Consider the following 17,377-nt stretch of genomic DNA (forward strand, 5'->3'; position numbering starts at 1 on the left):
TTTAACATGTATTGCCCAAGATTCTTCTCTCTGCCCAAGGAAAAGAAAAGCAAACAAAATTGTTATAAAAACTTTCTTGTTTAAAATACATCAGCCAATACTTAGAATTCAGCATGTGCTACAATTGGATATTTTGGATATTGGATATTACTCAGCCCTTCCATTTAGGAAAATCTGAACCACAGGTCAACCAAAGCTTCTGTCCCAAGCTGCACATGGCAGACACTGATTGCACTTGAAGATCCAAGTGACTGAATGTTTACTGATCATCATGATGACTGCAGTTTTTTATTAAACGTCAATAATGAGGACAGCATACATGTGGCACACAACCTCCTTAAAAATAAGCACTATACAAAACTGCAGTGTTTATTCAAGTAAATATGATGAAGCTCTTGAGGGGAAAGTGTGATTCTACTATGGACACCAAGAATAAAGCGACTGGTTTTTGGTAAGGCAATGAAAACTGCAGGCTGATGGGTCAGAAAAACTTTTTTCCAAGACAAAAAGAGAGGTGACACATTGTAAGAACTACTGATGGCTGGATGGAAAAGCCAACTTTAAAATGACTCAGAAAAAACAAATTGAATCATGTGCAGTTATGTTCAATTAACTGAAAACACATTAATGAAACTTGATCCTCCAGAGCAGCTTTTGCCAGAAGTATCAATTTAACTTACCTCTTCTTTAGGAAACTGCCCAAATAACATGACAGAAATTAATCTTTGTACTTGTGCAGTTTCCTACAGTGTTTATGAGCAAATCTATTAGCTCATTTAGGAAAAAGAGTAATGAGTTTTATTTTTCCTCCTTCACAAAAATACCCTGTCAGTATTTTCATGGTATACCTTCCCTGCGTATGAAAAGCTATCTGATGCTCTTGCTAGAACAACAGAGTTCTTTCACCTCTTCTTTCAGAAGGACCAGAAGATATTTGAGTGGCTTGTACTTAACATTACTTTTTGCATAAGCATTATCAACATGGTTGGAAACAAATGATATTTTATACAGTAAGCAGCTGAGATGACATAGATATAATTCTGCCAAATATGCAGGTTTTGGAGTTCTATTTTTCACCTTTTCTCAACAATATGTAGCCAAATCCTACAAAATTCTTATTAAAATCGTAAATGTTTTAGAAATTTAATTGCATAATAAAAGACATATATGAAGAAATTTCAAGTCTGGCAACTGATTCCAGTTGAACTTAATCTTTTCTACCACCACATATCAGAGCACTATTCAAAATATATAATTTGCATGGAAGGTCATCAACCAGATGAAAAATACTACAAGTTTCCCTTGGTTTCAACACAGATGCGTTCAGGAACTCCCCTGGTAACACACATCCAGTTTTGTAGTTGATTAACTGCTTTGAACAGCATAAAATAAAGGATCACAATGAGTAACCTTCCACATGCAAAAGCACGAAGACATCAGACTGGTTAACCAAACCACTATTTAATGATAAAATCCCCTAAAGAACAAAAGAATAACGCAACTTATTCTTCTCAGCTTTTTTATTTGTTGTGATATTCGAAGTTCTTCAAGTGGCAAATCTCAAAAAGCTGGAGTATGTAAACAGTTCCTCTTTTCTTTTTTAGAAGTCTTCTAAACGTGCATGGCTGACAATGATTTAAATCATACATCTCTTCAGAGCTTGAAGGAACTTTTGAGGCTGTTGAGATCTGGTTTATTTAGAAGTTCCAGTAGTAAGCTGTGTGGTCTCAAGGTTTTAATACTGCTATACTCACTTCGCAGCTGAGCTCAGTGAACTTAACAGGACAGAGGAAATTTCAGTTGTAGGCTGATGGGTCAGAAAAATATCTGTATAGTCTGGAAAGGTTAGCACATATCACAATAAACAGGTACAAAAAATGTTTCTGCATAGGCACTTGTTCATTTAATTCTAATATAAAACAAAAAAAAACTAAAACTAACAAAAATCCCCAATGAAACACAGGTCTCAAATTCACAATATTGAAGTTACTTATGTTTTGGGAACTGTCACTAAGTCTTTTTAAAAAATGGGAGAAGACTATGCCCAAAATTTCAAGCTGAGCATAAAATTATACACAAAGACAAATTTTTGTTGCAAATATTTACTTAAAAAGTAATAATTTACAGCAGTGGTTTAACAGCTGTTCAAAACATTTAACATTCATTAAAAACAAAACTGTAACTCAAAAGCACATTCTGAATGTTTCAAATGGAGCAATGAAATCAAAAGAGCAAGCTACTGTTAATCATACGCATTCCTAAATCTAGCTAACTAGAAGACAAAAATAACCTCCAAAACCAAACCAAAACCAGCAGCCATCTTTCTGTACATAACAGACTACAAAAAATCCTGAAATTGAACTGTACAATTTTACTTTATGCCCTTGTATCCTATTTTTAAAGTTAGCCAGTAGCAGCTGCAAAATGGCAGAATGCATGCCAGGTGGTGTTTCCAGTTTGGAGTTTTCCTTATTTTTGCTTAAAACCATTTTTACATTAAACCATACTTTGGTGTGACTTACAGACCATTCCTATGGGTCTACAGCTAAGAATAATTAAACCAATGGTAAAAGTCTAAGAGCTACAGTACTTTCAGCATTATCTCCTACTTTATACAGTTATGTTCGGTATTTCTGCACAGCCTGCATAGTGAAAACCCCACAAACATATATTTTTATTGTAATAATTCCACTTTCACTGAAAGTTTATTAAGGTAAGTTTACAGCCTGGCAGGATTACACCTGTAGAGAGGTGCACAAATTCACAGACTTCTGTTTACGTGCTTTTACAGACAGGAATGTGACACTAAGTCCCGAGGTTTGTATTTACCTAATCTATCAGCAGACCAATAACCTTCATTACAAGTGTGCTCCATATCAGCATCAGAAGTGAATTCTTACTCAATCCCCAGCTCAATGATATTCACACTGAAGAATTTAGAAAAATACTTTCTGGGCGAGTGAATCGCCTTATCCTGGGCTACTTAACTATAAAAAAATTAGAATTTATACCTCTTTTTAAGTATCAATCTAATAATATATCACATCCAAGAGACAGGAAGATATATTTTAACGTGTTACCTTTTTGAAGCTTAATGAATTCAGTCATACATACACATACATGCTACCTCCATGATGCAAACTTCACTTTGGTGCTTCTTTCTCTCCTCCCTTTTAAAATGTTTAGTATTTAGCATCCATGAGCACACTCATCAGGAATGGTCCATGGTGTTCTTACCATAGTTTAAAACAAACAATAAAATTAACACCACTTCAGCTTGCTTCATTTTCATCTGTCTTGTTTGCAGTTGGTTCCATTCTGCTGGGATTGCTTTCTCTAGAAGTCTCATCTGTTTGCTCAGCGAGCTGTCCTGCTTTCTTTGATGAAGGTGCGACATTACCTTTTTGAAGAATTTCAGTAGCTTCATGCTCTAGTACTTCTGATGGAGTTAAAGGCTCCAAATGAATACTGCCTTGTTCACTTATGTCTGAACTAACGGATTCAGGTTCATCCCTCTTTCTCAGGAACTGCTCAAAACTGACATCTTCACCCAACGTCAGCTTTAAGTCCCTCACGTTCTTTGCTGAAAGCGCAGTTTCATCCAAGGTACGCACTTTAGTCTGCTCCTTCAGGACAATGTCATCTGAGCTTTGGCACATTTTCATCTTGCTTTCATCATGAATACATTTTTGTTTCTCGTCCACTAACTGTTTGTTATTAGCTGAATCACTTTTCTCATGCAAAGAATTCTTTGAGCTGTTGCCAGAGACTTCCAAACTAGGAACATTTTCTGTATTTGACAGTGATGAGTCTTCCCTCTTTTCAATGGATGCAACTTTTTTCGTTTGATTTCTACTGCATTCTTTTGTTTCATCTGAAGAGTCATGCTCTTGTTTGCTGAAAAAACATGAAACAAGTTATTTTTAGATATGATTTTTATAATTTTATGTTATAAATGAAATAAAGCAACACCTGGCTATACTCTGCAAAGTGACACCTAGAGGAGTATTAAAGCTTTCCTCTTTGGGATTTATCATGAGGTTTCATAGCAGAAAGGCAGAATTTAATTAACAGCTGCATTTTTCTTACCTATTTACAAACTCAGCTTTGTATTTAGCAGTCAATTAATACCCTAGTTCTTGCATTTCAGCTCCAGAAAGGAAGGTTGCCTTTGTGTGACACACAGAATTTCCCAAAATATCTGTAGTTCCTCTACCTGCACAGCCTCTTTGACACAGATGCAGATAAAATTGCTTTATACCTTCATACCACCGACTCAGAAATACTCACGAAACTAAAGCTAACAGCTGGAAATCTAAATTAACAAATCCAGAATTTATTTGACCAATCTCAATCTGGATTCACTGAAAAAATGATTCTACGAAACAGCATTTTCAGTCACCTTTCAGAGTAAAACTGTGTGTTGACAAAGAGGAAATACAGAATTAGAGAAGTTCAGTTTTTCCTGTAAAGATTAAATCAGGAAAAAGTTTAATACCATTTTTAATCAATCCAAAGTTTTTCAGAAAGATATGCAGATTGAGTTACCTAAAATGATTATGGTAACAGACAAAAGAAAGTATGCAAAAGAAGAAAGGAAAAGCTGGAAGAACAATTATTTGTCTGATTTCGGATATAAATTCTATCTAGAAAGTAAAATCAGAAGCTAATTCTCCCAAATTAACTTTTAAATAAACTTTAATTGGAAGTAACGGACAGTAATGTAGAAAATAGCTGTGACAAACACAGTATCACCAAATATCTTATTAATCAAAATGAATTTTTATTTTATTTCTTCAAGTGGTTTCAAAAAGTGGTTTTAAACAAGTTTTGGCTAAAGCCACTCAAATTCTGCTAGCTACACGCAGTTCAGAACCCTTAAAGGGAAAAACCAATTCCCTGCTACTATGTATTTTCAAGCAGAAAACCTACATATGTTCTACTCATCCTTTAAATTTAATTTGAAGGAATTTAAAACAATTCCAGTGATTCACTTATATAATAAATGATATTGAGTTCTAAAGAAAATGATTACTCTGGTAAAGGAGCTATCATAGCATTCAGAAATCCATTTTCAAGTTTTACTTTTATTTAAGTGAACTAATCCAAGAATATTCCATTTCCTACTTCTACTCTAGGTTAGAGGAATAATTTGAGCAGGAAGAAGAAACTGTTGGGATATCCTTCAGTGGTGAAATTTTCCTGGTCACAGTCATGGAAATCTTTTCATCCTGTTGCACTGACTTTTGTTTTACTATAAGAAATGAAATCAAGAGATAGGCCAACCTCTTTACCAAATTACAACCTATATTTTCTACTTTTGTCAAACAGAAAGAAATGTTAGGGTTTGGGGGTTTGTCTCATTTAATGGAGTAGCTAAAGATTATGTGACGTTCTTGAATACAGTCTATCTATCCAAGTTCTTCTCTCTCAAACGTCTGGAAAGAAAAGGGTAAACAAGGTAACAGTGGAAAGAAAACTCAAGACTAAGCTCCAGTACAAAAGCCAACACTCAGACACACCCATCAGCTGCAGCTGACATAACTGGTTTGTCGTAACTGTTCCTGATTTCTTCATCTCTTCCAGAGAAACACTTCAGTTATACAGAGCCATATAAATACTAGTTCAGTATTTAGAATTGTTTTCATGTGAAAATCTAGTCCAACTTTTCATGCAATAGTGCACACACATATGACCTTTAGCTGCTATTTTTCATCAAGCAGCTTAATGGCAAGATGTAGTTGCAGAGCTAACAGGCACAGTATTGTGCTTTATGTGGGAAGTTTTGAACACAGATACACAAAAACAATAACAAAAAAAAGGTTTTAAATAAAGGGATAATAAGTAACTAGTAACCCCACAAAGAGAAGTGTTTCCACACTGAAAAACCCACATGGTGCATACACAGAGACAAGATTCACACCAAGAAACTCCTCAAACAACTAATACACCCTCTTAACATATAAAACAAATTGATGACAATCTCCTTTACCTTCTAGTAACCAAAATCCCAGCTTCATCCACCCAGACCCTTTTTCCCACTCATTTTTGGCAAAACACAGAAAGGGAGGAACAAGTGGTATGAGAAGAAAAGAAATATATACACACATTGTTGTGCAAAAATCATATCACAAAAACAATTATCCACACACAACAGTGATCTTTCAGATCGCTAAGCACAACAATAAGTTCCTTTAGATACAAGAGTTCTCCAAAGAAATAATTTGCCTCTGTGATGAACTGCAGATAGATCAGCAGACCCTAGCAATTGTGATAATCTAAAATACCACACTAAAAGAAAAATCGTACAATATTTCAAGAATTCATTCTGTTAGCATGTCAGTAGCTGAAAAAGAAAAGCCTTTTATCCAGTACTAGCAACTAAAAGTACTCTTAGTACTCTATGTGCAAATAGGACTGGTTATAGTGTAAGAAAAGTAAAAATTCAGCCATCAAAAATACAGGAAAATGCGAGAATATTAACAGGTGCATTTATACAGAAAAGAGGAAGTGCAAAATCTGACTTCTGTTTAATGAAACCAAAGAGTCCAAGTTCATGACCTGACCACCAAGTATGGGATACATTAATGAACTGGCTGCCATAGAATCCATCTGATACCAGGGCTTACAGTAAGACCATTTCAAGGGAGCAGCACAAGCCACAGCTCTGAATGTGAGAGATGAGTCTACCAACTACAAACACCCCCAACTCAAGATACAGAAGCTTAAAAATTAAAGCCATTTAGTTTTGTTTTTTCTCATTCTACAGAAAATGCAAGATTTCAGTGCCAAGTGAGACAGAGGAAAGCTAGGCTCTTTTCACTTGATGTTTCAAAATCTTACTAGCTCAAGCTTTTTTGCTGCATTATTTAGAGTATTTTATTAGAGTATTATATTTATTGTTGGTTATTTCATATTAGGATTTTAAAAATAATTCAGGGAAAAATTCTACAGCAAGAAAGAAAAAACCTCAACCCTATAAAAGAAGTGACATTTACACATTGCATACAGAGTAGCTCCAAAGTGTGTGCAAACACTCCCTTCAGACTGTGGAAAAGGATTCTCCAGGTACTTGTATTACATTTGCATTTACATTAACAGTTTGATGTGACCCATTCCTTATTGCTCCCAGATAATTAATTTAGTGTACAAGGCAGTAATGGGGCACACAAATGATACTCCTTTTTTGAAGAAAATGAACTGGAAGCTCTGATCCACAAGTGCTCCAACCCCTAATGGAGCTGAGTCCTCAGGAGTCCAAACCAACATGGGATGTTCCATGCAGCTCTGTATGTGTGCACAGCATGAGCAGCACTCTGTCCAGGGAACACCAGTTTGGTCTAAAGTAACACCTCTGAACCTGAACACCGTGAAAAGATGCAGCATTTTAGTGTCAACTGCTTTCATCTACTGATCTGCTCCTGGGGCACTAATTACTAGATAATATTAACTCCCTTGCATTAATAACAGAGAAAAGTGTGAGGAATGAGAATCTCTAGTGCTAGAGCTACAAGACTCCAAAAGTCTGCCTTAAAACCTACAAAACAGCATCAAAGTTTTTAATGAGAAAGCACAGAATGGATTTATACATTAAAATTATTTTTGTCTACTTAGACACAAGGACAGGAAGAAGTAGTACATCATATTCAACTATAATTATAGTGACCATTCATTAATCCATAGCCTAAAGAGAGAGATAACTTCTAATACCCAAACCGTTTAGTCTCAATTATTAAGCAAGCATTTTAAGTGAAGGCGGAATTTAAAATAATTTGATCCTCACTGCATATGACAGAATAAAAGTGATGAAGAAGACAAAGTAACTCTGAAAGTAGTTAGTCTTTTTTTTTTTTCTTTAAAAGCACTATAAATGCCTATATAACAAATAATCACAGTTAAGTTTTGACTAAGATTTTAAAGGTTAAATTTGCACCAACAATTGTGAAAGATGACTAACTGAGATAACATAATTCAGGGCTGTTGGATCTGGAGTAATATGAAGTATAACTCTATCTGCAATATGTGCCAATAAAAGGTGTAAAATTTCAGTTATTTTCTCAGACTATATATATATATAGATATAATATATCTATATATATATATCTATATATATAATATAATATATAATATATATATATATATAGATATAATTTAAGTGTAGAGCTGTAATTATTAGTTACCCAACCGTTTCACATATTTGCTCTGCTAAGATTTTAGTTGAGTATGCCTTCCATAAAGGACACAAGTTTTTAAAGACCTAAAGAAATAGATAAGAATTAATACTCTAGAATGTATTTTAAAATTGTTTCCCAATTGCCCCAACAATATTGTTAACTCACAGACAAAATAAGAGAAAAGTTTAACAGTCTGGCCAATTTATTTAACATCCTATAAATTTTGACTAATTTGCCGTTTAAGCATTACTTACAATGTGTTTTGACACTTGGAACCTAAATTCTCCATTTCTTATTGAGAAAGTACCTTACAACTACCAATGAAAACTTTTTATCATAGGAAACGTTATGAAAATATTAATCAAACATTTTTTGCCCAGTTACCTGATAAATAACACAGCATGTGTTATTTTATGTACCTGATTTCAAGATGCAGCTGATCATTGTATTTACCTTTCAAAAGTTGGTGTTTCTGTTTTTCCTTCAGATAAACTAGGTCTCGAAATTTTCTGTAATAATTAATGATATTTCTTTTATTTTACATTCATGAGGAGCTGATGACAATATAAAGTTTTAGAAATATTTTCACACTGATATTCCCATGAATCTATTATGTAGCAGAGACTGAGCAAAGATCTCAGTAAAGATGTTTCCAAATAGTCTTCCAAATTAAAACAAAAACAAAAAAAAAAACCATCAAAACCCACAGAAACAAAGCAAAACTAGAAAGCAACTATTGTAGCCTTATCCAGAAACATGTAAATTCAGTTATGCCTTAGTGAATAGGATGAAAACTAAGCCTGGACAGTTTTATATTTGGAGACAAAAAATACCTGAATTACACTTGTGTTTTGCTAGCACAAGGAAGGGCAAAAAAAGTGAAGGAAAAGCAAGTTAATATCTTTTTTAAGCATTGCAGAGTTTGAGCCCTAGAAATGCTATTATATTACGTGCAAATATATTGAAGACTCAAGAGAATGCTTGTCTCAGAAGGAACTTTTGGGTCTCTATTCAAATTTATCCAATGAAACAAACTTTTTAACTCTAAACAATATGATCAAATTATTTTTTCCTTCAATTTTTAAAACAGTAGAAAAGCATGTGTGAATGAAAATTTCCACTTAGAAACATCATATCTGTCTACTAAAAGCATCTTATACACTATGGGGCATCTTACTTATATATTATTCTTACGTAGGAAACACTAAGTGCTTAAATGACAAAATTAATTACTTAATTTTTTTTCTGTCTCTATACAACTGTAAGTTAATTTTGGTTCAAAAATAGGTCACTGTGTATAAAGATGAACATTTAAAATTATTATTTGTATCACCTTGTATTTAAAACTACATGAACAATGCTACATACTTTTAGCATAGTAATTTTTTCCCCACAGAACAGGTATCTTTTGTTTCAATGAGGCCAAATTCCACAGCAAATGCTTGAAAATTGTATGGCAGTTAAGCTTCCACATTTTAAAATACTCCTTGCAATATGGCTGTTGTACTTTGTTATATTTCTGTCATACAAAACCCACACATGAGCCACGCTACAAAATTATTTCCAACTCAGAATGATTGCACTCTACCTTCTCCTCTCCTCTGCCCTGGCTGAGCTGTTTGCCCCTGAGAACTACCAGGAGAGAAAGATTTCTTGACTTATCTCTTGGAATTGTAAATGTTATGTTTTTAAACTACCTGATAAATCCACTTGTATTTTTGGTTCTTCAGCACCCTAAGGTCTGTCCTTCAACCTCCTGCTGTGTATTTCAATAAACAGCCAAAATGTCAAGCATCTGTCTGCAGCAAAGTAAGAGGCATTCCATGGCACCTTGATAAAAACAACCAGTTTCCACACAGCCCAGACCACATGGACAGACAGCAGCCCACTGTTCTGAAAGGTCTTGGTTCAGGTGCTCTGCAAGCTCACTCAGTTAACATCGATGTAGATTTTGCTGTTCTGTTCTCTGTCTTTTCCAAATGTAAGGGCTACGGTATGGGCTTTAGGTTTTGATATGTTTTTATTTGGATTTAGACAGAGGATGTTTCATTTTTTGTTTTTAAATAAAATCAGTATTATGGAACACAATTCTGTGGAGAAAAAAATACAAATTTGACATCTTCTATAATGCTGAAAAACAATATGGAACAAATAAGGAAAACTAAGAGAAAACACACGTGAAGTGATAATGCAACCTATGGAAAAGGTGTGACTCTGCATGAGAATTTTTTGTACCACTTCTGAATGAAAATAAATGGTCTTCTCATTTCTACAAACCCATTGCTTCTGTTAAAGAAACTCACTAAACCCTCTGTATTTTGGAAAGCTGGCAAGCAGTGTTACAAGACAAATCTTTCCTAGGTCTGAGGACTTCTCCCACTCTCTTACCATCTGGGATTTCTGGAACAAGACTGCCCTTTCTGAAGGGAAACAAAAAGACAACTTCTTAAAAAAAAAAATCTGTAAAAAAAATCTGAAAAATCAGAACCAATTTTCTGAAAATCAGAATTTATTTCTGAACAAACGTTAAGAATATGTAGTATGAGACCATTTAGATTCTGACAGGCCTCCAAAAATTACAGTTCACAATCAGTATTAATCCACATCTCACAGTTACCAATTTGCATGCTCCCTGAATACAAAGATACATAAGGAAGGCAAAGCAGTCCCTCACTGGAGGCTGACATTCAGCTCAGCCAAAGGGATTGACTATAGACCACGAATTGCACACCTCTGGTGTGGCAGCCCAACCAAAGGTGTGTCTCTGACACAACTCAGCTTTCTGCAGTAAGACACAGAAAACTGGATTCTTACGCTATACAGATCCTCTGAACACCATGATCAGTAATTTATGTATAATAAAAAAAAGAATTGTCTTGGATCTTCACACTAGACACAAAGTTCTGAGATACTCTTAGACTGTGTGTAGAAGAGACAAGACATGACCACCAACTTAGCTTCTTTCTCTCTAATGGAGATTTCTGTGTGGATAATGAATTAAGATCAAAATACTGTATGGTTGAAATAGAGATAAGGATGAAGATACTTACAGTTAGACAGTTAGAAATCAGTAATCTGAAACCAATTTTCAAAGTTGACACTTATGCTGAGCTTAAATATACTTCACTCCAGAATTCTTTACTGTTTTACTGGGTGTACAGAAATTGTAAGATAAACTTGTTTCATCTAAGCTCCTCCAGTTATCTTGCCCCAAGAAAACCAGGAACCAACAGTGTTAAGACAGTGAGCATTATTTTTATTCTAATTCTATGTGAGGAATGATCTTACCAACAAGGCCTTTTAAACCACGACTGAAGTATTTTAAGATCTGAAATGCTAAATTAAGTGCATAAAGGTACCTTAGAAAAAAACATTCCACAATATAAAGCTCAGTTTTCTTTCATCTGTCTACCATAACCCAAATACCCAGAACAGAGCTGTAGTTCACTTTAGGACAACTGTAAAACACTGCAGCTGACCTCCAACTAATATCTGGAGAGGATGCTTCCTGTAAAATACCTTTACAGGCACAGTCCATACATTAGATGAGCTATAAATTATTTAAATTTATTGACTTTGAAAAGCACATTAATTAAACAGCTTATCACAACATCACCAGAATTGATTTTCTGTGTTTCTATAAGAAAATGTTATCGCAGACATAGCAAGAAGTATCTCCTACAAACTTGTTAAGTCATCAATTCTAACAAAATCTAACCTTTCAAAGGTTTCTTATAGAAAAAAGAAAAACCAAACAAACCCCTCAAAATTGCTTATGCCTGTATCTTCTTTGTTGATGCTGCATTAAAGGCAAATTTAATCTGCTGAAGTATGGTGCTACCTCTATTATATTTAGATAATGTTATTAATCATAAATTAAATTATTCACAACCTCAGCAAGTCTTAATGTTTGTCTACAGGGTGCAAAATACTTGACATAAAAAACAGCTTTACCACTTAAATTTTATGAAAACTGTATACTAATATTAGATTGATCAACCACATATAATTTCCTAAATCCAAAAAAGGAGTCTAAACCCAGACCTTTAAAAGAATTTAAGCACATAGTTTCAGCACAGCACGAATACTTTCTTTCTAACATTAATGTTCTAGCAGCTAACCAGCATCTTAAACTGTACCATAAGCAATCACATTATTATTTATTACATCTTAATCTGCAACAATAGATGGCAAAAATATCTACAAAAAAGGATTGGTTTCAGTAGCACTGTAAAAATACTCTTCTAATTAACAGAGAAATAATCAGGATAAATCAAACGAGAATACATTTTTTTGGGTCAGGACTTTAAATACTCTTAAGTACTTAATCATGAGTAGCCACACCAGTAGAAGATAATGCAACAGCAAATATTTAGCTTTACTGCTTTAACAATTTCTGTGCAAGAACTTTAAACAAATATGTTAGAAATAGCAATTTGTCATAAAAGAGTCAGTACTGTCATAAAAATGTCACTCCCATTAGACTCACTAACTTAGACACAAAATAGATCAGATATTGCGCATATCCAGGGACAAAACATACTGTTCTTCTTGTCTCAATAAATTAAAGTTTTGCCACTAACTTAAATGTATGTGAATTGGATCTAATATCTAGAGATTATTTTAAATCCTTTATAAATGTTACTTTACATGATCAAATTTGATAGATTTTTGTGTCTGTATTTTATAGCTTATAGATTCCAACTGGCTCATTTATGTTGGTTTAGAAATTAGCAGAGTTTATAACATTTTGTGGTAACCACATCTCTGTTATTATGGTTTACCTTGGATTGATGATGTATACTCTCAACCTTAATTTTGTTTAGGAGTACTTTTAGAAAGCAGCTCCTAATTTGCAATTGGCAGAAGTAGCATGAATCGACACTAAATCATAGAAAATTATCACCTTGTGATGTTCCCAACACTTTCATGATACAAGAAATCTTAAATCCCATAGGTCTCAAACATTAACAAAGGCAATACTTTCTTACAGCTGTGAAGTCACGGTGCTTCTGGAAAGAATATTATGAAAATAAAACAAAGACTGTGACCATCTCCAGTTAGTAGAGTCTGTTGGTCCAACAGTTTTGACTAACTCTGAAACCTTGCTAGAACTCTCTAAAGATTCTTCATTCTACATGAACTTCTAGTTAAGAACAATGAAAAAATGGCCGTTAATTGTCAATCTTTTTAAAAATTGACCATAGAAAAGGAGGAGCTGAGCACAAAATTTCACCTTGAGATAGTCAACAGAATGGATCAGCCATAAAACCAAAGAGACTCAGAGTAAAAGTCAAGAACATTAATTTATACATCTTGAAGTCTACATTCAGTGTGGTCTGAAACTTTATTTGATAGATGAAGAGACACCTAGGACTAATGGAAGAGATCTGGAGGCAGTAACAAAAGCTAGACTCTAAAATGCAGTTAAAAGCAAAGAGGAGTATTCTCATTTCTGAAATTCAGTCTCATTACTTGCGCTGCTGTCACAAAATAAAATTGTATATATTTGCACACACACACAGCTCAAATAATGAGCCACTGTCTTCCAAGCAATCTCTCATTGCTATTTTCTTACAACCAAAGGCTCACTGGGTAAGCAGAACAAACTCAGCTGGAATCTTTTGCCAAACATTTCTTTTTTGTCCACACCTAACCAAAAGTAACCTTTTCTGGGGCGACTGTAGCTTCAAGAATTTCAAGAAATCAACTTTAAGTTGCTCAAAGTATCTTCCAGACATTTAACTGAATCATACCCAGCATAAAAAGATATAAATCTATTTACACCCAAAAGAATGGAAAGGTCATTGGGTTTGGGATTTTTAGGTGTTGGCTTTTTTTTAAATGAATACCACCTTCTAGCAGAAATTCCCTATTTTGATAGATGTAACCTTAAATGCTGCACAGTTACATTTAACAGAATAACAGAAACAAACATTTGTTTGACTTTCTTAACAAAAGTAAGACCTAACTGGCTAGTCAAGCAGTAACACTCAATGTCCTAAAAATAATAAAAGAGATAGGTTAAGGTACATACAAATAAGTTAAGGTACATACAAATAAAATCTTAATTCTCTGGCCATAAGCTAAACTGGTTATATCATGCATATTCATGCTCTGCCCTTGCAAATATGGTCTGGTATGTTGCATTATTCATGTAAATTGTTTTGTTGATCATAAGAGAGATTTAATACTAAGTCAGGCAGGTTTATTTTAATGAGTTTTCCACACAAGTAACCTTTCCAAGATCCTCACACAAATGGAAACAGGATGTCTGTCACAAAGCAAATTGATTCTACATGAACCATTTCCAGAAATCTCTCATATCTGTAAGCACCCTGTAAGTGCTTAAAATGCAAGTTTGAAACTTAAATTTCTGTATCAAAGCTGCAAAAGAACTGAAGGATAATATTCCAAATAAGCATTCATAAAATGTAGAATTCATATACCTTCAAGTGTCTATCTAGTGTCACTTCTGGGAAATTCTTAGAGAATGTTTCTGAAAGCCACAAAAACCTGCAATCACATTCCATTCTTGCTATCAGAAACCTGAATTAAAGTGAAACACAAATTCAACTTCCTCTGAAATGAACAGCATGTTCACAATGAAAACACAAACCCACAATGGTTTTTTGAATGCTGCTGTGTCAAAACAGAATTAAGTCCTGCAAGAGAAACCTGTATTAGGTAAGTGATGCTTGAAGCTGAACAGCAGCATTCAAGATGGAACACAGCTTCTGTCAGAAGGAAAAAAGTGAGTGTATAGAGTAAGACTTCAGTGTACTGAGCAAATGTGCAGATGCTCAATCACAAAATACACAGAAGAGACAATGGATGACAAGATGCTTGCCATTATTAGAAATACTACAACAGCTGCAGAAGCTCACTATCACCAGACCTGTGACTGAGTACTAGAAGAGGACAAAAAACTAGTCAAAATGAATTAATCTCAAAGAATTTGATTATTCAGAAAAGGAAGTGCTACAAATCAAGAACAGCTTGTATTCAAACCAAAACTGAGTTCTTGCAACTAGGAAGTTGTATCAGTGACTGATCCTTAAGTGAGGTAAGCTTTATTTACTACGCTGCTTGCAGGCTAGCAAATGAGATTCAACCAAAATATATCCACTGTAAACAGAAGGCTGAGTTTGGAGGAACATCAGATGTTCATCATGGCAAAAGCAAAGCTCATCACATATCTTGATGGATAAACTTGCCATAGATAATCTAGAACTGCAGATTAAAACAGAAGCAGTAAAATCAAAACCAGCAAATGTCCCAGCAGCTTGAGTAGAGCATCCTTGTAGATGAGAGATGATACCCAAAGAACAAGGTGTGAATGAATTGGAACAGTAGCTGCTCCACCCTCAGAATCAAGGCTCAATAAGTGTATGTACTTCCACTACGTGCCTTCCTCCTTTCACAGTAATTTGGAGCAAAAAGAAGCTCAGCTACCAAAGAGCAAAGCAGCTAATAAATTCCTTTGGCCAAGACTCAGTTTATGTAGTTACATGCAACAGAAGACTGCATATTTTGCCACTATATCCCATAAAGTCACTGGCAGAAAAAAATGTAATTTACTTGAATATTAAATAGACCAGGACTTGTATGCTTTAGTGAACATCCAAAAAGAACGACAAAGCCTTTTAGTTTCAGAAAGTGGGATCAAGTTCAGAACAAAATGGGCTTTAACATCAGCCCATATCCATCACCATTTACTCACTACTCTAGCTTGGGATGATACTGATAGCCTGGAGCAGGGAAAAAACACTGCACATGAGCAGCAAAGAAACACTGCATCATGTAAGTGAAACTCCTGGTAAGCCTCTCTTCAACGGAGTACAGCTCCCAAAAAGCTGCCAGTCAATGCTGCAAAGCAGAGAACATTATCAAAAAGGGCCTTTGACTACAATATTGGGAGTAAAGACCAGACCTGCTGTCTAAAAGATGCAAGAAGAGAATACCACAGCTTCAGTGCATGAAGAAAAAGGAAAAGGTCTGGTCAGATCCTTGTTTGCTTACATACCAAAATAATCCCAAGCTGGACTGGGTTCAATTTTCTGGTCCACAATGATGTATCAGTGAGCCAAGGCAGTATAGGATACCTGCTCACTTTCAACTGCCCTGCAACAAAAATGTCTGCTGTCAGTTCATTTAAAAATATGTTAATGGTTGTGCAAAGAAGAGAGTTGAGCAATTAGAAGAGTACTCGCATAGTTATTAAATCTTACTTCCTCAGCACAAGGTGGATCACCAAATAAACATGGAGATTTATGTTGAGTAAAAATTTTAAAAACAAATTCTGCTGTGACATCCCCAGATAGGTTATCTGTATTACTAATGGCAGGATTCTGGTCCAAAGACAGGCTCTGTAACAGTACACAGAGTTCATGGAACATGTCTGATCATTAGCAATAAAGATGGGTTTTAAAACACACACAAGACAATCCAATATATAATAAAAGACACCAAAAGATACCATCTGAGAGATGCAAGAGAAGATCCAAAAGTGTTCAAGATTGTTATTGAGTCATTGTTTCCAATGATGAAGTGATTCTGAGAGCCCCATAAACAAGTCATTGAATTATAGGTCAAAGAATTGGAAGAAACATTCAAAGATCATCGAGAAACTATACAGCAGAAGTTGTGAATATTGTCTGCAAGTTCCTCTTCTTCCAAAGCAATCAAAGAGTACGACCAAGAACCAGCCCACAAAAAGATGAACATTTTTGTTTGTACTCTGTACAGCAAATTATGAATTAAAACTATCTGCTACACAGGTATACTCAATCTCCAGCTTAGCAACGATACATTCTTGTCCAAAGTATCAGAGAACTAGTATATGGGACAGGACAAGATTTAATTAAATTAATGAAGTCTATGAACCTGACAGTTTCAAAAAGCACCATCATGGATTTTGTATCACTTCTGTGGTACCAGTAACTAATTATGTTGGCATCAGAACCCTCAAAAATAATGGCTAACTGCATCTGTCCTACTCTTAACATCTTGCAGAAACAAACCTGGACTCTTGACTTTACTTCAAATCTTTTCAGTGCTCAGCCATCAGCTTCTGAGTAACACATATATATCCAACAGTCTTACATATTTCCATATGTCTCTGTAATGCATTCAAGACAGCAAGATCCTTTGGCAGTACAGACAACAGCCTGCCACAGCTGTATTATTAGTGTATAAGCTGT

At 34.7% G+C, this 17,377-nt stretch overlaps 1 protein-coding gene across 5 annotated transcripts in view; it reads right to left on the reverse strand.

The window, feature by feature from the left end:
- Positions 1-2,086: 2,086 nt before the first annotated feature.
- Positions 2,087-17,377, reverse strand: part of ZNF280D (zinc finger protein 280D) — a 68,502-nt gene continuing 53,211 nt past the window's right edge. For 4 of the 5 annotated variants that reach the window (XM_014251338.2, XM_014251340.2, XM_005521470.3 and 1 more), the window contains one exon: positions 2,087-3,897. In XM_014251338.2, the coding sequence (XP_014106813.2) occupies positions 3,273-3,897 (625 nt within the window). In that variant the 3' untranslated portion in view covers positions 2,087-3,272. Of the gene's footprint in view, positions 3,898-8,627; positions 8,684-17,377 lie in introns of all 5 variants that reach the window. The other variant, XM_088063245.1, reaches the window with a different exon arrangement.

Source organism: Pseudopodoces humilis, chromosome 16 (assembly GCF_049639895.1).
Source record: "Pseudopodoces humilis isolate 2021_Gansu_Grassland_sample_001 chromosome 16, ASM4963989v1, whole genome shotgun sequence".
Classification (NCBI taxonomy): domain Eukaryota; kingdom Metazoa; phylum Chordata; class Aves; order Passeriformes; family Paridae; genus Pseudopodoces; species Pseudopodoces humilis.